At 37.8% G+C, this 21,142-nt stretch overlaps 1 protein-coding gene across 1 annotated transcript; it reads left to right on the plus strand.

The window, feature by feature from the left end:
- Positions 1-431: 431 nt before the first annotated feature.
- Positions 432-19,603, plus strand: LOC121389538 (endosome-associated-trafficking regulator 1-like). The gene is made up of 7 exons (XM_041521204.1): positions 432-630; positions 5,997-6,508; positions 7,130-7,203; positions 9,701-9,812; positions 12,070-12,132; positions 15,841-15,977; positions 17,186-19,603. The coding sequence occupies exons 1-7, from the start codon at positions 432-434 to the stop codon at positions 17,295-17,297; spliced, it is 1,209 nt and encodes a 402-aa protein (XP_041377138.1). The 3' UTR covers positions 17,298-19,603.
- Positions 19,604-21,142: the final 1,539 nt, after the last annotated feature.

The following is a 21,142-nucleotide window of genomic DNA, read 5'->3' on the forward strand; positions in this document are numbered from 1 at the left end:
TATCTCCAGCGGTTTGTTTATGACATGCCTTTACAAAGTTGGAATACATATCTAAATATATTTCGCAATAATGTTTGTTTATTAAATGAACAGAGGACTAACGATTAAGAGTAAAACAAATGGAATTAAAGTGTAAATTGGGATATCTTTGTTAAACACTTGTTGCCGGTTATATTATTGGTGTTCTAAATTATTTGGAAGAAAACACTGTTTTACAAATAACATTCATTGGGAGCTATAATTAATATTTTGCATTTATTCAAAATTAATGTAAATGTTACGTTTGATTTGTAATAAAGGACACACAATAATTAATATATTGTTAGTTTGGGTATTTTCATTAATAACCATGACACGGTGTTTGTTTCTTTAGTTAATTATTTACATATTTACTGACATATTAATGGTAGGTCCCTTGAACAAATTTCAAGATGGCGGAAGGTGGCGAGGATGATCCGGAAAATCCTTTTTCGTTTAGTAAATTTGTCAAAAAGAAGAAAAAGAACACCCAATTTTGTGAACAAGAAACTGAAAACAGAGATATTGATGATATATTTGATTTGCCTGATGTATCTGTTTGTCAAAGAAGGGAAAAAACTTTGATTGTCGCAGACGAAGATGAATCGGAGGGTGGGCGTTAAACTTTAAAAAGTTAAATAGGAACCCAAGACTAGCCCTGAGTTATAGAAGTTATATATCGATGATTCAAACTCAGTTAGGTTAACAATAAAATGCGAGTACTGAGTCTGTGCATGTGAAATTTTAAAAAGTGCTTCGACCGATGTGCTTATCAGATTAAAATGTTCTGGCAAGACTTCCTAGTTCCTTGGGGTTATAACTTATAGGTAAAACGGAACCGTGCCAAAACGGCACCAAGTGAAAACGGAACCAAATTGGACAAAACGGTACCTGCGTTGGCTAAAACGGCACCGAAATTTATGGCTAAAACGGAACCTACGATGACTAAAACGGCACCATAATTGAATTTTATTTGAAGAATAGTAAATAAGACCCCAAAAACCAACAAAACAACTTAACTTAAGATGGCGAAATCACATCGATTCAGCTGCTTTCAAGCTGTTCTGATGTCCATGGCTCAGTCCATTTTGATTAAAAATTTGTAGTACATTTGGTGTCAAAGTGTCACATCACTATTAAACAAATAAAATGTTTTAATCTTATCAACTTTGTTGTTAGTGTGTTATCGGCTATTGGATGTCAAACATATGGTCATTCTGACACAGTTTTTAGAGAAAACCCGCTGTTGCCACATATGCAACTCTTTTATGATAGGCAGCAAGAGATCTTTCATTTGCGATTCCCACAGGGAGGATAGCACAAACCATGGCCTTTGTTGAACCAGTTATGGGAAAGACTTCCGAATTCACCCCCTCCTACCCCCCCTACCCCCCCTGCCACCCCCCCTCAACTCCTATTCATCGCTCTGAACCCTAACCCTAATCCTGAAATTAAAAATAAGATAAGTTATATATATTTATATATGGTGCCGTTTTAGCCATGATAGATTCCGTTTTCGCCAACAAAAATGGTTTCGTTTTCGCCAAAGAAAATGGTTCCATTTTGGCACGGTTCCGTTTTAGCCTGTACCCGTTCCTTGTACCCCCTCCCCCAAACAAATGTTTAAAATATTTGTTTATGGTTAGGGTACAGTTATAGCTAGGGATATCATAATTATATATGAAACTTTTAAAAACATTTTGTTCTATACTAAAAGACAAAAGTTATTGTGATACACAAAAGACAAAGATAACTGATGATACGTTTTTACTGCCGTGTATGAAATGTTATAATATGGATAGAGAAATGTCTGAAGGTATGGAAATAAGTAATAGTCCATGAAAAGGGTGCACCTGCCATATGCAAATTTATCACCCACCTGGTGAACGTATAGCGGTGTCGTACAAATACGGTACGCACCACGAGGGTCGTACCGGATGTACATCTTTTCATTGGTTGGACAGTAAGTCTACTAGGACTTTTTTTTTTTCATTCATGAAAAATTACGTTGTCAACATTCCACAACCTTTACTATATATTTCATTCATTTTTTTCTGTAATAAAAATATACATGTATATATGTAAAACTGGGACGACCAGACAGGTAGCGAACTGGTTTGGGGACGAAATATGGATTTAAAAAAAAACCGGAAGTAGAACAAACTATTTTGTTAAGCGGCGACCTTTGGGACATACCGTAGTGCACAGTCTTGTGATATCATTCCGCCACAGTGTAAAATGTTTACATATTCGAAATGCAGGAATTTCTATTTTTTATGACAAATATTCAATTGTTTGAAGATAGGTAATAAATAAAATACCACACTCGTTTTCGCTAGACATCATTTTTACGAAACTCGTGAACTTCCCAAGGTATCTGACCTCACTTTCGCTCGGTCAGATACTTGGGAAGTTCACTCGTTTCGTAAAAATGATATCTAGCGAAAACTCGTATAGTATTCTCTATGAGCCACATCACTAGAGGGACTCCAGAGTGAAGTTCACATTCAGTAGTGAGTGTATCCACCTTGAGCATTGATAAAGGCTTTGCACCGTCGTCTCATTGAGGCCACTAAATGCTGGAGAAAATTCCTGGGAATGCCTGTTTCGCAGATGCATGCTTAGGATCCACGTATCTTGGTGAGGGGTTGTCACGGGTGGTCAGCCGTAGGGGACGGTCCCTGACCTGGTTGTTTTGTTGATATCGGTGCCATAAATGCCACATGGTGTTTCTGTGGACGTGCGACATCATGCTGCGAGGCCACAGATTCAAGTATCCCTATGACTCGCCATCTGTCATTTTCACTGAGGCATGGCATGACGAAATTGCATCAAACAGTTCACTAATGGTGTTTTTCTGACTTCTGGACTTCTGAAGGCTGCACAGAGTGGCGACTGAATGTCTGGCTTTTTATAGTGAACATTGGACAGCATTTCTCTCGAATAGTCCATGTTTCTTGTACAAAGCATGCAATAACTGCTTGGTTGCATTTTTTCGAGCTGTTTCATGCACATTTTCTCTGGTTTACATCCATAAATCCATTCACAGATTCATTACTCCAAACAATCCATGTCACAATAACTTTTGCCTTTGGGTATATAATTTATAAAAGCAATCTAATGTTTAATTTCACAATCTAATGTGGTAAACCAGAATATGACATTTCTTTATGAAAGTTTGATACATACTTACATCATAATTAAAGTGCTTTAATAAACCTTTTTAATTTATTTATTTTATATTCTGTTTTGGTGTCTGTGTGATTGGACTGGTGCTGCCCTCTATCAATTTCAGCCAGTGAGAACACTGGTATCTATATCCACTGTGACCCCAGGGGTGGTGTGGGGATGGTCTCAATGTCATTATTAGTACCCCCTACTAGTGCAACCAGAGGGGACTATAGGTTTCATCTCCATCATTCTGTATGTCTGTCCATCTGTCTCTCTGTCCCATATATACTGAACAAAAACAGAAACTTCCGATTTGTACATATAGTATTTGTTGTGTTAAAGAATTCATTGTGTAATGAAATTATATAGGTAGTATTAGCCTTGAGCTGTATTATCAGGATTCATGAATTTTATCGATTATTTTTGCACTGTTAATAGTCGACAACATGAAATTCAATTGGCATGTGCATGCATGGTTCGACATGTCCCGTGTAGTATTTGGTCAATTTGTTTTACTTGTCTTACTGACATTGTTGTCAAGTGAACGAAAACGCTTCAAAATTTGTAAAAAAATTAAAGTTTTTTACATTGTAGCATTTTTAGTATGCCAAGAATACCCAATAATTTACACGAACGGGCGATTGGCATGCTTGATGCTGGCATGTCGACAGAAGATGTTGCAAGGCATGTTGGGAGTTCTAGCCAAGTGATACGAAATCTTTGCGTAAGATTTCAAATGACAGGAAGCACCAACGACTTGCCACGTCATGGACGTCCGGGTGTTACAACGCGTGGTCAAGACCATTATATCATGAACACGCATTTGCGCAATCGATTCCAAACTGCCACTGCGACTGCTGCTAACACACCTGGGCTTCATAATAACCGAATCAGTGGACAAACTGTTCGTATTCGTCTGCGGGAGAACGGTTTACATGCACAACGTCCTTACGTCGGATGCGTTTTAATGCAACGTCATCGTCTAAATCGTCTTAATTGGGCACGTGTACACACTCGTTGGATACGGCGACGCTGGAATACCGTTCTTTTTTCGGATGAATCCAGATTTTCTTTACAACGTGGTGATGGCAGGGTGCGCGTCTACCATAGGAGAAATGAACGCTATGCTGGCTGTTGTGTTCTTGAACGAGATCGTTTCGGGGGTGGGGATTGTGTCATGGTCTGGGCAGCCATTGCCCATGGTTATCGTTCACCACTAGTCGTCATTGATGGCAATTTAAATGCTCAACGTTACCACGATGACATTCTCGCTCATCACGTCATTCCTCTGTTCCATAACAACGCCAACATCTAGATTTAGGACAAATAACATTGATTTCATTGATGACTGGCCCGCTAGAAGTCCTGATCTCAACCCCATCGAGCATGTCTGGGATAGATTGGACAGACGATTGAGGCGTCATCCCAACCCGCTAACGTCAACAAACTTCGTCAAGCACTCATTCAGGAATGGAACAATATTCCACAGGCAAAAATCAACACTTTAGTCAATTCTATGTGCCTGCGATGCACTGCAGTGGTCAATTCAAGAGGTGGTCATACCCATTATTAAGTGTGTTTTTTTTAACCCCTACCACACTTGGTCAAAATTTCTCCCAGTTTCTGTTAACCTATGGCCATGATTTTGGCACCAAACGATGCATCATGGAACACTCTTTAAACGCATATATAACAATTATTCCCCCGGTTTGTTTTCATCAAGTTATGTTCAAGCAAAGTTAGCGGACGTTTCTTATTTTGTTCAGTATATAATTTTCTAGATTGTTTTTCAGAATGCCTTGAGATATTGAGCTGAAATTTTGTGTATAGCTTTATCAAGCTCTGTTACAGATCAAGTTTGATTTTCATGGCAATTTACTCATCTTTGACAGAGTTATGTCCCTTGAACATAGGCAGGATTTCTGCCAGAGGGTAAAATGGGTATGGCACTATACCAAATTTTTTTACATAATAATAATTGTATTTTTTAAGTTAACCTTTTGACAAATTAATTATTCTTATCTTAAAAATGTGTGATTTTCTTAATCCTAACTCTAAATGTAACCCATGTTCTTTTGGAGGGAGGCCCCGACATACCCTCTGTTGACTGTGGTTGCATTCAATTCCATAGTGTCATACCCAACATTTTCTTTCTGGCAGAAATACTGGTAGGAGATACGAAATGTTTTGGGTTTTTTACTTTGTTTTCAGAAAGCCTTGAGATATTGACCAGACATTTTGTGTACTGCTTTATTATGTATTGTTACACAGAGATATGGCCCTTGAATTTAAGAGATACGAAAAATTGTTGGGTTAGGTAGGGGAAATGTATTGCTTTAGCAGTAGTCTCAAAATTCTTGTTTGCAAAGAACTTTCACTGCAACTCTTTAAAACAAAACTTACTCATAAACTTTTATATAATATTTTAAATTCTGTTATGTAAAACACACAGATGTCCACAATCTGTCTTCTAAAATTGTATCAAATGCACATGCATTTTGTAATGTGGGAATAAATGTACATGCTTATATATCTATGGAGGAAGTGTGTGATGAACAAATGTACAAAAAGTGTACTTGAGGAGTGGAGGGTTAAAATCCCAGAGAAGGGACAGTGTTTGGGGTTGTTGTTTTTTTCTTGTTGTTTTTTTAACTTACCAGTACTGTTACCCGTACATGTAATTTTTGATTCATTATAGAATCTGGTGCGTCATCACAGAAGAAGAAACAAGGGGCTGGAAATCCATTTTCTTCTTGTTGTTTTTTTAACTTACAGTACTGTTACATGTAATTTTTGATTCATTATAGAATCTGGTGCGTCATCACAGAAGAAGAAACAAGGGGCTGGAAATCCATTTTCTTTCAAACGCTTTTTGGCAACTCCTTCAAGTTCTTCAACAAGGTCGAGGAATGTGGCTCCTGACTTTGCCAGTGACCTCCCCGACTTCGTACAGGATCATTTTACCGGTGATGGTCGCGGAAAGACGATACATATCACCAACAATGATCCTGACCTTCCAGATGTTTCGTTATCCAGCTCCCCAAGAGTGAACACTGAAGGAGATTTCCCTGCAGAAGCTGCAGGGTTAGATTCTGCGAACAGCCTGGATAACAGTTTTAACAGTGACACGGAACCCGACAGTGTGTTGAGCCGAGTGAGGCTCCCGTCCAGAATGCCTGACTTTCTCCCCGACGGTGTGGTTGGAGGTTCGGGGTTACTGAACGACGCATACGATGACTCTGCATCTAATCCGCTGTACGCGTCGAGGAACGTGTCCACGGTGGAGGTCAGCGGGGATGTGGAGCTGGAACTCAGGAGGGTTGGTTTCATCTTTCATGTTTATGGTTGTCATGTAACTTGGATGCGGTTTTAGAGGGAGTACGGCTTTTGATGGCACAGCATGTAGTTTTGTTAATTCTTAACACTGCCAAATCTTTTTCATATGCCATATGACAGTCAACAGTTGGAAATTGATTGAAACATATTTTATTGCTTTTTAAAGAACAAATAGATTAGGCACAAGTTACACAACTTACTAGGCCTTCTCCATAATACATACATGTTACAACAGTAACATATTTTTGCAATTTAAATATAAACAGTTGGAAATATTATGGGGGAAGGCAGGTCTATCTCAAACTCCATTTCCAAATTTCATCCTATCTCGAATTAAGAAGTGGGTACCAAATATTTCTCTATGTATACATGTAAGCATCTATATGTTTATCTCGAAATTTGATAATAAAATATACACATTATCTCAAATAACTTCAGTGTTCAGAAAGTTAAGTTACACAAATATAACATGTGCATATGCTGCCCATAGAAAACATTCAACAAAAACCAGACAGCCACACCTCTACCTATCTTCTCATTACACGTTAAGATGTTACTGATCTAATAGTTTTAATTCTAAATTGACTCCTTTTTTTGGAAACAGGTGCGAAAAGAGAATGAAGACCTGAGACTGGAGTTGGAACAAGTGAAGCATTTAGCTCAGTCGGAATCCAACAGGTGAGGTCATCTTCCTTGTCTGTAATAGTGTTGTGTGTGTGTAATAGTGTCTGTAATGGTATCTGTAATAGTGGGAGCAAGACGTAGCCCAGTGGTACAGCATTCGCTTGATGCGCAGTCGGTCAAGCTGGGATCGATCCCCGTCGGTGAGCCCATTGGGCTATTTCTCGCTCCAGCCAGTGCACCACGACTGGTATATCAAAGGCCGTGGTATGTGTTATCTTGTCTGTGGGATGGTGCATATAAAAGATCCCTTGCTGTTAATCGAAGAGTAGTCCACAAAGTGGCGACAGCGGGTTTCCTCTCTCAATATCTGTGTGGTCCTTAACCATATGTCCGACGCCATATAACTGTACATAAAATGTGTTGAGTGCGTCGTTAAATAAAACATTTTCTTCCTTTCCTTGTCTGTAATAGTTTTGTGTGTATGTGTGTGTGTGTGTGTGTGTGTAATAGTGTCCCTAATGGTGTCTGTAATGGTATCTGTAATAGTGTGTATGTAAAGTCCTACTGCTGGTAGCTAGTAATAATTGGTGTCGAATATTGATCGTATAGTGTAACTGCAGCACAGCACATTTCCACTCATATGACAGAACCTGAGCGTACGACAAAGAAGAAGAAGTATATAAGCAGGAAAAAGGCTGGTAGGTGCTGAGTTGTTTTCCATGTACCAGCTTCAGCTAGATAGTTTTAATAACTCTGTGGGGAGGTATAAGGCACTACCATTGGCATAGCCAGGATTATATATTGGTGGGGGGAGGAGGCATCTGTACTGTCTTTTATGTGTGTTATTGGACAACAGGCAAATATAAAAGGTGGTATGGAGAACAGAGGTGTGATTGTGGGAGAGGGGGCACTACATATACAACAATGTCTCTTGTGCTAACTACTAACATTTGTGTGCACAGGAGAACATGCTTGAACCTCAATTGATTATGAGAATGAAAAGTAAATGAATTTAACAAAAAGAAAGAAAGAAATGTTTTAATTAATGACACACTCAACACATTTTATTGACGGTTATATGGCGTCAGACATGGTTAAGGACCACACAGATATTGAGAGAAGAAACCCACTGTTGCCACTTCATGGGCTACTCTTTTCGATTAGTAGCAAGGGATCTTTTATATGCACCATCCCACAGACAGGGTAGTACATACCACAGCCTTTGATATACCAGTTGTGGTGCACTGGCTGGAACGAGAAATAGCCCAATGGGTCCACCGATGGGGATCGATCCCAGACCGACCGCGCATTGAGTGAGCACTTTACCACTGGGCTACATCCCACCCTTTAATGAAAAGTACCAACTGGATATTGTCCTGCTGGTCTAGTTGGTAGAGGGCTGGTCTTTGATAACACAGACTGATTACTGATAGGAATGGAAAAAAAAGAAAGAAATGTTTTATTTAACGACGCACTCAACACATTTTATTGACGGTTATATGGTGTCAGACATATGGTTAAGGACCACACAGATTTTTAAGAGGAAACCCGCTGTCGCCACTGCATGGGCTACTCTTTCCGATTAGCAGCAAGAGATCTTTTATTTGCGCTTCCCACAGGCAGGATAGCACAAACCATGGCCTTTGTTGAACCAGTTATGGATCACTGGTCGGTGCAAGTGGTTTACCCCTACCCATTGAGCCTTGCGGAGCACTTACTCAGGGTTTGGAGTCGGTATCTGGATTAAAAATCCCATGCCTCGACTGGGATCCGAACCCAGTACCTACCAGCCTGTAGACCGATGGCCTAACCACTACACCACCGAGGCCGGTGATAGATAGGAATGGATATTTGACAACAACCCAGCACAATGTAAAATGATCAAACAGCTGTGAAGAGTTAATATGACACACATCAACAAGACATCGAGTATTAAGGTCGAACCATCAAACCAGTGTATGGAGTCGTGGCATACAAAACGTGTAACATAACATTGTCCTACAGGTACAGTTCAAAAGGCAAACCTAAAATATTCAATATACAGTTGAATCCTGTTGGCTCGAACCCCGTCGGTGCTTGAGAAAGTGTTCGACCCATCGGGTAGTTCAACCTAGCCATTCGGTCAGTAACGTGTAAGTGTAACTCAGAACTTCATTTTTGGTTCGAGCATTGCGGTGTATTCGACCCTTCTGAGTTCAACCCAACGAGATTCTACTGTATTTGAAATAGAGCTTGCATTTGCTTATCATATGACATTATTTCATTTAATAAATCATTGATAACATGTTTAAAAAAAATTGAAATGATTCTTTTATTAATTTATATAATTGTGTTTTGAAAAATTAAATTAATAATGATCAAAATTAAATGTTACAGTAATACTGCAAATAGTATACTGAACTATGTATCAAATAGAATCATAAATTCAGTATCAGGTTTTATGTTTTGTGTGTGCCCCTTAAGTTATTTCACTTGGATCATAAACTTAGTAATAACTGGTAACTCATTCATAATTCTGTATATTATCATTTGGCACATGTTCTTATTTCAGGGTGACTGAATTAATCAAGCGGATGGAAAGACAGCACCAGAAAGAGGTAGATGAGACAAATGTGCTGGAAAGAGCTGTCATGCAAGTGGAAGAAAATCTTGTCACGACTACGGTAATAATTTGATAGTATTTATATCTTATAGCTGCATAACTATGGTGATAGTTAGTATTAATGTCTTATAGCAGCATTACTACGGTAATAGTTTGATAGCATTAATGTCTTATAGCAGCATTACTACAGTAATAGATAGTATTAATGTCTTATAGCAGCATAAGTATGGTAACAGTTTGATAGCATTAATGTCTTATAGCAGCATAACTATGGTAATAGTATTAATGTCTTATAGCAGCATTACTACAGTAATAGTTTGATAGTATTAATGTCTTATAGCAGCATTACTATGGAAATAGTTTGATAGCATTAATATCTTATAGCATTATAATTACAGTAATAATTAGAAAGTATTAATGTCTTATAGCAGCATTACTACAGTAATAGTTTGACAGCATTAATGTCTTATAGCATCATTACTACAGTAATAATTAGAAAGTATTAATGTCTTATAGCAGCATTACTACAGTAATAGTTTGACAGCATTAATGTCTTATAGCGTCATTACTACAGTAATAATTAGAAAGTATTAATGTCTTATAGCAGCATTACTACAGTAATAGTTTGACAGCATTAATGTCTTATAGCGTCATTACTACAGTAATAATTAGAAAGTATTAATGTCTTATAGCAGCATTACTACAGTAATAGTTTGACAGCATTAATGTCTTATAGCATCATTACTACAGTAATAATTAGAAAGTATTAATGTCTTATAGCATCATTACTACAGTAATAATTAGAAAGTATTAATGTCTTTTAGCGTCATTACTACAGTAATAGTTTGACAGTATTAATGTCTTATAGCATCATTACTACAGTAATAATTAGAAAGTATTAATGTCTTATAGCATCATTACTACAGTAATAATTAGAAAGTATTAATGTCTTTTAGCGTCATTACTACAGTAATAGTTTGACAGTATTAATGTCTTATAGCATCATTACTACAGTAATAATTAGAAAGTATTAATGTCTTATAGCAGCATTACTACAGTAATAGTTTGACAGTATTAATGTCTTATAGCATCATTACTACAGTAATAATTAGAAAGTATTAATATCTTATAGCATTATAATTACAGTAATAATTAGAAAGTATTAATGTCTTATAGCAGCATTACTACAGTAATAGTTTGACAGTATTAATGTCTTATAGCATCATTACTACAGTAATAATTAGAAAGTATTAATGTCTTATAGCATCATTACTACAGTAATAATTAGAAAGTATTAATGTCTTTTAGCAGTATTATTATGGTAATAGTATTTATTTTATAGGAACATTACTACGATAATACAGTTCTGTTATATAGTATTTATGTCTTATAGGAGCATTATTGCATTAGTACAGATAATTAAAATAGTATTGTCTTATAGCAGCATTACTATGGTAATATATAGTATTAATGTCATATAGGAGCATTATTACAGTAATACAGATCTATAAGATAGTTTGTGTCTTATAGCAGCATTACTATGGTAATATATAGTATTAATGTCATATAGGAGCATTATTGCAGTAATACAGATCTATAAGATAGTTTGTGTCTTATAGCAGCATTACTATGGTAATATATAGTATTAATGTCATAAAGGAGCATTATTGCAGTAATACAGATCTATAAGATAGTTTGTGTCTTATAGCAGCATTACTATGGTAATATATAGTATTAATGTCATATAGGAGCATTATTGCAGTAATACAGATCTATAAGATAGTTTGTGTCTTATAGCAGCATTACTATGGTAATATATAGTATTAATGTCATATAGGAGCATTATTGCAGTAATACAGATCTATAAGATAGTTTGTGTCTTATAGCAGCATTACTATGGTAATATATAGTATTAATGTCATATAGGAGCATTATTGCAGTAATACAGATCTATAAGATAGTTTGTGTCTTATAGCAGCATTACTATGGTAATATATAGTATTAATGTCATATAGGAGCATTATTGCAGTAATACAGATCTATAAGATAGTTTGTGTCTTATAGCAGCATTACTATGGTAATATATAGTATTAATGTCATATAGGAGCATTATTGCAGTAATACAGATCTATAAGATAGTTTGTGTCTTATAGCAGCATTTTCATACCACTAAAATAATTTTAATAACATACTTTACACACATGAGTAAGTATTAGTGTAAATAGGATTTGTGAACTTGATAATCATGTTGTAACCCAGGGTTACCAGACACTGCTTATTTTGATGTCTCATTTTGTTGTTGTTGGTTTTAAATTCAGCAAAGAGCAGTCCAAGCAGAAACGGCGGTAACGAGACTCAAACAAGAGATAAAAACATTACAGGTGAGATGTTATAGAAAGCAGTAACAAGAGATAAAAACATTACAGATGAGATGTTATAGTAAACAGTAACAAGAGATAAAAACATTACAGGTGAGATGTTATACAAAGCAGTAACAAGAGATAAAAACATTACAGGTGAGATGTTATAGAAAGCAGTAACAAGAGATAAAAACATTACAGGTGAGATGTTATAGAAAGCATTAACAAGAGATAAAAACATTACAGATGAGATGTTATAGAAAGCATTAACGAGATTAAAATATTACAGGTGAGATGTTATAGGAGACAGGAAATTTTAAAAGGTGGATGGAGAAAAAAGAGATGGAAACTTTAATAATCTGATCTTGTAGGTGTGATTTGGTATCACGTCTTACTGGAGCGGTCAGCTGATCATTGGTCACTTTTTACCAGGGCATATAATTTGTCATTCATCTGTCGGTTATGCAAAACCAATATCAACATAAACGACGGATCGTTCGTGCAAAAGCTGTAATTGTTCATCAGAAAATCTTTAACAAAAAGTATCTCTGTTTTTGGAAGAAAATAAACCTAAATATATCTCACCGCCATTTCTAGTCAATCGGAATAAGTCGGCCGATTACGGATTCTCCGCGGAGTTCGACAGTTGTGTAGGTTCTTTCGGACTGAATCGTGTCTATTAATAGCAAACACGATGTTATTCTAGATAGCGACTTTACCTAGTGTCAGAAAAAATTACTGCTAATATTAACTTTGTGACTGTCAAAGCATACCCGAACATAGCCTCATCTGGCTCACGTGAAGGTACCTGTGTAGCTACTGTTAGATTGATTTAGTTTAAAACCCATTTTGCCTGTCACAAGAGCATGTACCATGCATTACGAACATGCTCCGCGGTGCGTGAGATCTCATGCCACCGTCGCGGGAAAATTGTGTTCTCGTTACTATGAATAGCATTTTACAGAATTTCTAACGAATCGAATCTGACGTTGATAAATTTTGGCTAAATTATATCGAGGTTTTAAAATGTTTGTCAAATACCATCAACAGATAAATATTATACTTGTTTAAGCATAAATTGAAATTGATTAAATGTTTTTTGTTTTTTTTTAACTAATTAAAATCTTCTCCAAACAAGGTCAAAAAAGATTTTGACATGGGTCGATTTTCGTGGGTTGGTCGGGTTAAGACAAACAAACCTAATTTTTATTTTCGCCTGGTAGCTATTAAGTTAGACCTAGCACACAAAAAGTATATTTTCGTATTTATGATAGGAGAAAAGCTACGAAAATCGCTCGTTTGAATATCGTTGCCCATTAACCTTTTCATTTGTATCTGAATTACTGAAGAAAATCGTTCGTGTAAACAATAAAACCACACAAACGACATATTGGTTATCTAAAACTTTAAAATGTTATGCCCTGTTTTACTGGTCATACTTCCTTGGGTGGGCACTTTTGACTGGGCCTACTTCCTTGGGTGGGCATTTTTGACTGGGCCTACTTCCTTGGGTGGTCACGTTTGACTGGACCTACTTCCTTGGGTGGTCACTTTTGACTGGGCCTACTTCCTTGGGATTTCACTTTTGACTGGGCCTACTTCCTTGGGTGGTCACTTTTGACTGGGCCTACTTCCTTGGGTGGTCACGTTTGACTGGGCCTACTTCCTTGGGTGGTCACTTTTGACTGGGCCTACTTCCTTGGGTGGGCACTTTTGACTGGGCCTACTTCCTTGGGTGGGCACTTTTGACTGGGCCTACTTCCTTGGGATTTCACTTTTGACTGGGCCTACTTCCTTGGGATTTCATTTTTGACTGGGCCTACTTCCTTGCGTTGGCATTTTGACTGGGCCTACTTCCTTGGGATTTCACTTTTGACTGGGCCTACTTCCTTGGGTGGGCACTTTTTACTGGGCCTACTTCCTTGGGTGGGCACTTTTGACTGGGCCTACTTCCTTGGGTGGTCACGTTTGACTGGGCCTACTTCCTTGGGTGGTCACATTTGACTGGGCCTACTTCCTTGGGTGGTCACATTTGACTGGGCCTACTTCCTTGGGTGGGCACTTTTGACTGGGCCTACTTCCTTGGGTGGGCACTTTTGATTGGGCCTACTTTCTTGGGTGGGCACTTTTGACTGGGCCTACTTCCTTGGGATTTCATTTTTGACTGGGCCTACTTCCTTGGGTGGGCATTTTTGACTGGGCCTACTTCCTTGGGTGGGCACTTTTGACTGGGCCTACTTCCTTGGGATTTCACTTTTGACTGGGCCTACTTCCTTGGGATTTCATTTTTGACTGGGCCTACTTCCTTGGGTTGGCATTTTGACTGGGCCTACTTCCTTGGGATTTCACTTTTGACTGGGCCTACTTCCTTGGGATTTCATTTTTGACTGGACCTACTTCCTTGGGATTTCACTTTTGACTGGGCCTACTTCCTTGGGTGGGCACTTTTTACTGGGCCTACTTCCTTGGGTGGGCACTTTTGACTGGGCCTACTTCCTTGGGTGGTCACGTTTGACTGGGCCTACTTCCTTGGGTGGTCACATTTGACTGGGCCTACTTCCTTGGGTGGGCACTTTTGACTGGGCCTACTTCCTTGGGTGGGCACTTTTGACTGGGCCTACTTTCTTGGCTGGGCACTTTTGACTGGACCTACTTCCTTGGGATTTCACTTTTGACTGGGCCTACTTCCTTGGGATTTCATTTTTGACTGAGCCTACTTCCTTGGGTTGGCACTTTTGACTGGGCCTACTTCCTTGGGATTTCACTTTTGACTGGGCCTACTTCCTTGGGTGGGCATTTTTGACTGGGCCTACTTCCTTGGGTGGGCACTTTTGACTGGGCCTACTTCCTTGGGATTTCACTTTTGACTGGGCCTACTTCCTTGGGATTTCATTTTTGACTGGGCCTACTTCCTTGGGTTGGCACTTTTGACTGGGCCTACTTCCTTGGGATTTCACTTTTGACTGGGCCTACTTCCTTGGGTTGGCACTTTTGACTGGGCCTACTTCCTTGGGTGGGCACTTTTGACTGGGCCTACTTCCTTGGGTGGGCACTTTTGATTGGGCCTACTTCCATGGGTGGGCACTTTTGACTGGGCCTTCTTCCTTGGGATTTCACTTTTGACTGGGCCTACTTCCTTGAGATTTCATTTTTGACTGGGCCTACTTCCTTGGGTTGGCACTTTTGACTGGGCCTACTTCCTTGGGATTTCACTTTTTACTGGGCCTACTTCCTTGGGATTTCACTTTTGACTGGGCCTACTTCCTTGGGTTGGCACTTTTGACTGGGCCTACTTTCTTAGGATTTCACTTTTGACTGGGTCTACTTCCTTGGGATTTCACTTTTGACTGGGCCTACTTCCTTGGGATTTCATTTTTGACTGGGCCTACTTCCTTGGGTTGGCACTTTTGACTGGGCCTACTTCCTTAGGATTTCACTTTTGACTGGGTCTACTTCCTTGGGATTTCATTTTTGACTGGGCCTACTTCCTTGGGTGGTCACTTTTGACTGGGCCTACTTCCTTGGGTGGGCACTTTTGACTGCCTATTGCCTTGGGTGGGCATTTTTGACTAGGCCTACTTCCTTGGGTGGTCAATTTTGATGGGCCTACTTCCTTGGGTGGGCACTTTTGACTGGATCATACTTCTTTGGGTGAGTACTTAACAAGACCTCTAATGAGTGTATGACACACATTAACCATATAGATTTATATTTCTTTATTTTCAACAGCATCAGATTTCTTCACTGCAAGCGGAGAATAAATTGCTGTCCTCGGGGGACCGGGGTTTGGCGGAAATTCGAGAACGTACCAAATACGCCTCAGAACAGTTAGCAAGTTCAGCCAAAATAGGCGAACAGCAAATAAAGTAAGAGATGTCCAACAGATAGAACAAGAGAGAGATATATTACATAAGATTAACTGCTTTGGGCTTTCAGGATAAATCTCCCCTGCGCATGCTGTAACCTCACCCTGGTGCAGGGGTGTAACATTCTCTTTGAGAATGGCCAATACAGCACACATTGAAGTTTAGAGTAAAAGTCAGTATCTCTCTGTGATATTTGTATTTTGCACAGTTCTTTACACTGTTTTTATTTATATCTTGAATTTTCCGTTGATGTTGATCATCACCTTATTTGTTTCCATTACCATAGTTTGACACCCAATAGCCGATGTATTTTTCGTGCTGGGGTGTCGTTAAACATTCATTCATTCATTCAAGATAAATCTGTGTATTGTGTATTTTGCATCTAATGAGAGATAATTCCTATATACCACTACATCAGGAAAGTGATTGTATGCCACACGCAGTTTTTGCAAAATTTTCTAGGCAGAGGTGGTTTTTCAGCAGTTTAAAGATGCTTTCATCTGTTATATCTAAATGAGTATCACAGAGGGTTTTTTTTCAGTTTAAAGATGATTTCATCTGTTATATCTAAATGGGTATCACAGAGGTAGTTTTTCAGCAGTTTAAAGATGGTTTCATCTGTTATATCTAAATGGGTATCACAGAGTAGTTTTTTACCAGTTTAAAGATGATTTCATCTGATATATCTAAATGGGTATCACAGAGGTGGTTTTTCGCCAGTTTAAAGATGATTTCATCTGTTATATCTAAATGAGTATCACAGAGGGGTTTTTTTCAGTTTAAAGATGATTTCATCTGTTATATCTAAATGGGTATCACAGAGGTACTTTTTCAGCAGTTTAAAGATGATTTCATCTGTTATATCTAAATGGGTATCACAGAGTAGTTTTTTACCAGTTTAAAGATGATTTCATCTGATATATCTAAATGGGTATCACAGAAGTGTTTTTTCACCAGTTTAAAGATGATTTCATCTGTTATATCTAAATGGGTATCACAGAGGTGGTTTTTCGCCAGTTTAAAGATGATTTCATCTGTTATATCGAAATGGGTATCACAGAGGTGGTTTTTCGCCAGTTTAAAGATGATTTCATCTGTTATATTGTATTGGGTATCACATTCGTGTACAATGAATCTCTTGTCAATGTGTCTTCTTCTTTTTCATCAGTATGTCCCTGAATGTATATTATTTTTGTTTTATTTTTCAGACAGTTACAAAGTGGTGTAGAAAACCTTCGACTGTTGTCACAAGTTTTAGCCTCTGTGGACAAAATAAAAGACTACGTTCCACCAACCACTGAACCAACTGGAGATACATGATGCAGTGCCTCGTACAAAAAGCCCAGTTTAATTTATTTTCTTATAACTGTCAGTGTGTATTCCTCAAGTATTTGCATATCAATTATTATTTAACATGTAACTTGTTTTTCTACTCCAGGGTGTATGCAAAAGTACTAGTCCATTCGCCAAATGCTAGTAGAAATTCTGACCAACAAGTTAAAAAAATTAACCAATAGTCTGACAGGCAACTTGCAGATCAAACCTCCAATGATGCGTTTGACTGTAATTTTAATATTTAACACTACAGTACTTGTTACCTGAATGACTGCACTATGGGATCAACTAGTCAAAGAGAGGACGAGAGAAAAACGTTAACACAAAAAAGTAAAAATAAACTCATCTGGGCCCGGTAACATGAAGCACTCGTAACACTTACATCAAACGTACACCATACATAAGGTGTGGTGTACGTCTGACGTAAGTGTTACGAGTGCTTTGTGTTACCAGGCCCTGCATCCAAGATGTGGCTTTTTAGGTTATAATTAACTGATTGTTTAATATTTTTACCCTTAACAAAATAATTGTTTGTTCCATACTGACACACTATTATATGCATGTCAGTATATTTTTATTCTTAATGTTTTAAGAGAATATAAAGATCCAGTTATTTAAAAAAAACAAAAAACAATTGATTTTTTAAAAATAAATTATGTAGCATATTTGAGATGTAATATGCCAAACAGTTACTGTAAGATGATGGTGCAAGAATGTCCATTCATTGACATATATATTCTTTAACCAAGGTTTGATCTTACATACTGCAGGTGTGTGTGCAGGGGGAGAGATTTGGGGGGTTTAAACCCTTACTTGCTCAAGCAGATTTTCTTTTTTTTCAATATATTTTCTGGAGGAGCATGATTCGACCCTCAACATTTCAGTTGGTTTCAGTTTAAAATAATTCATAATATACTTCCTGTTAATACCTTCTTATATAAAATTGGTTATATTTCTTGTCCGAAGTGTAATTTTTGTAATTTAGAACATGCTACAATTACCCATTTATTTTGGGAATGCACTTTAGTCAACTCAATTTGGAATGATATTCAGAACTGGATTAATGTAAAAACGGGTAGCAATATTAAATTTAATAAAGAAAATGTAATTTTTGGCTTTAAAACTAGAAATAATGATCCCATTAATGCCATTGTACTTGTTACAAAACACGTAATATTTAAAAGTCATTTTAATGCATATGTACCCAGTTTGAAATGGATCCAAAAAGAGTTGACGGAGTACTATTATGTTACAAAAGCAGCGGCTTTTTCCGCGTGCAACTATGATAAATTTACCAAATTTTGGTCAATTTGTCACAATATATTTAAAACCTAGATTGTATTTCTTCTCTTCTTTTTTTTATACTTATTATGTCCTTAGTCTCCTTTTGATTTTTTCATACATGTATGTCTGATTGTCAGTCACATATATTCGATCTTAGCTAAATATCTCCTTTGCTACTTCGTTTTTTTTCATGTGGATCTTTTTATCATATGTACTGTATACATCTGTGTGTGGATATCATGTCAATAAAAATGGGAATAAAAAAAATAAAAAAAAATGATTCGACCCTCATATAAACTTTGCTAGTCACAGTCTAGACCCTCCCTGCATACATTCCTGCACATGTGACTTTAACTGTTACATGAACATGTATGCCAGACATCTAGCTTTAGTTTTTACAGTTAATAGGGTTTTTTGTCCCCCTAATTTTATGTTATAGAATTATGTAGTGATCTTTAAAACTGCAGAGCAAATCATGACGTGATACTGAATGAAATGTTCTTTGTTTTATGGTAGTTCTTTCTCTCATATTATTCTTACTTTACCTGTTTCAATCAGTATCACTATAAAGTGAAAAAAATATGGAACAGAAAAAAACGAGACTCAACATAGTTTGATTTCACTGAAGGATCAGTGAAGTTTGTACTAATAGTGTTATTGGTTCACAGAGTGGTAGTAAAATGTCTGGCTGATCTCCGTGGTTTAGTGGATAAGCTGCTAGACAATCAACTGACGACAGTGGTTCAAATCCCGTCAAAGCTGACTCACATTTTCATTCATGTCTTATCTATCACCTTCTGCCTATCATTTTCATTATCTTAATATAGAAAACTTTCCAATTTCTCCCACAATTTCAATATGTTTCGACCCTGTCTGTCAATTTCCTCTGACTCTGTCTTCTGAGCTGTCCACACCATCACCTACCTAGCTGTCTCAACTTCCTCAACGGGCATAGTTTCTGTGTACTTCCCTGCACCCATCTGGCATCCTCGTCCTCTGTCCTAATAAAGCTGGTCTGACCCACGGCACTAACTAATGACCACCGGTAGTAGGGGTGCAAAGTAGGTGGTTACAAGTGCCTCTTAACAAGAAAGAAATGTTTTATTTAACGATGCACTCAACACATTTTATTTACGGTTATATGGTGTCAGGCATATGGTTAAGGACCACACAGATTTTGAGAGGAAACCCGCTGTCGCCACTACATGGACTACTCTTCCGATTAGCAGCAAGGGATCTTTTATTTGCGCTTCCCACAGGCAGGATAGCACAAACCATGGCCTTTGTTGAACCAGTTATGGATCACTGGTCAGTGCAAGTGGTTTACACCTACCCATAGAGCCTTGCGGAGCACTCACTCAGGGTTTGGAGTCGGTATCTGGATTAAAAATCCCATGCCTCGACTGGGATCCGAACCCAGTACCTACCAGCCTGTAGACCGATGGCCTGCCACGATGCCACCGAGGCCGGTGCCTCTTAACAATGCCAGAAGTAACTACTGGACACTCTCTGAAGTGGTCAGACTAAGCCTACAGATAAAAGGTGATGGGAAATGACAGGTGTGTGGCACATATAGCTTCAAGAGACAAGCACATGTTGCTGTTGGAGAGACCAGGACTAGGAGGTGGAGGTGGACAGCAAAATAAGTTGAAAGATAGGAGGAGTTGCCAGATTGGGAAGAAATGAGATGGAAGTCAAAGAAAAGGGTGCAGTGGGATAAAAAAAAAAATGTCTGGCTGACTAGTAAATATTGTTTGGTGCTGGTCTTACAGACTCATGAGATATTTTTCATTTCTCTCCCCTGAACTCTGAACCACATTCTGTGGATGTTTCTGTTATCGCATACATAGGGACGTGATCTAGGAATGGTGACCATTTCCCTTTCACTAGGGAACTGAGCCTTTTCTTCAAGGTACAAATATGAGTGCTTACTACTTTGTATGCGATTAGTTATCTAAATTTGTGTTATTTTATACTACATATATAGTGCTTATGTTCAAATCAGGATTCAGTTATTATGGCAGATTCATTGCAAACACCCACACCCACACCCACACCACACCACACCTCCCCCCCCCCCCCCCCCCACACACAGTAAAGTGTTTATGATAGCATACCTCTATGGTTAATAATTTTAATAAATTAATGATGACAAAATAAGCAAGCTTGCTTTAAATTGACAAGTAATATAAAATCTAAATATTCAAGTTAAAAAAGAATTTCAAAATTCAAGAGCAGATAGTTTTGTTTGGTTTTTATACTTTGTGTACAATTCATTAGTTTTATGCGAGCCGTTTTTATTTATTGTTTGTTGTGATTGATTGTTAGAACTCACTGCTCAGACAATACAAGTCCGAAACAAAAAGGAATCAATGATATATATACATGTATTTACATCATAATTTTTTTTTTTTTACTGCAATATCAGAAAGGATTGGAATATGTTTAAACTACACCTATTTGCTGTCTGACATAAGTATGTTTATTTTGACATTTGTAGGCCCGTAGGAACGACTTTGCGAGTGTGTGTGAGGGGGGACTGATGG

This window comes from Gigantopelta aegis, chromosome 14, assembly GCF_016097555.1.
Source record: "Gigantopelta aegis isolate Gae_Host chromosome 14, Gae_host_genome, whole genome shotgun sequence".
Classification (NCBI taxonomy): Eukaryota; Metazoa; Mollusca; class Gastropoda; order Neomphalida; family Peltospiridae; genus Gigantopelta; species Gigantopelta aegis.

Coding starts and splice junctions, on each gene's coding strand:
- LOC121389538 (XM_041521204.1), top strand. CDS start 432: ATGGCGGAAGGTGGCGAGGATGATCCGGAAAATCCTTTTTCGTTTAGT. Junction 631..5,996: donor AGACGAAGATGAATCGGAGG/GTGGGCGTTAAA, acceptor GATTCATTATAG/AATCTGGTGCGTCATCACAG. Junction 9,813..12,069: donor AAAATCTTGTCACGACTACG/GTAATAATTTGA, acceptor TTTTAAATTCAG/CAAAGAGCAGTCCAAGCAGA.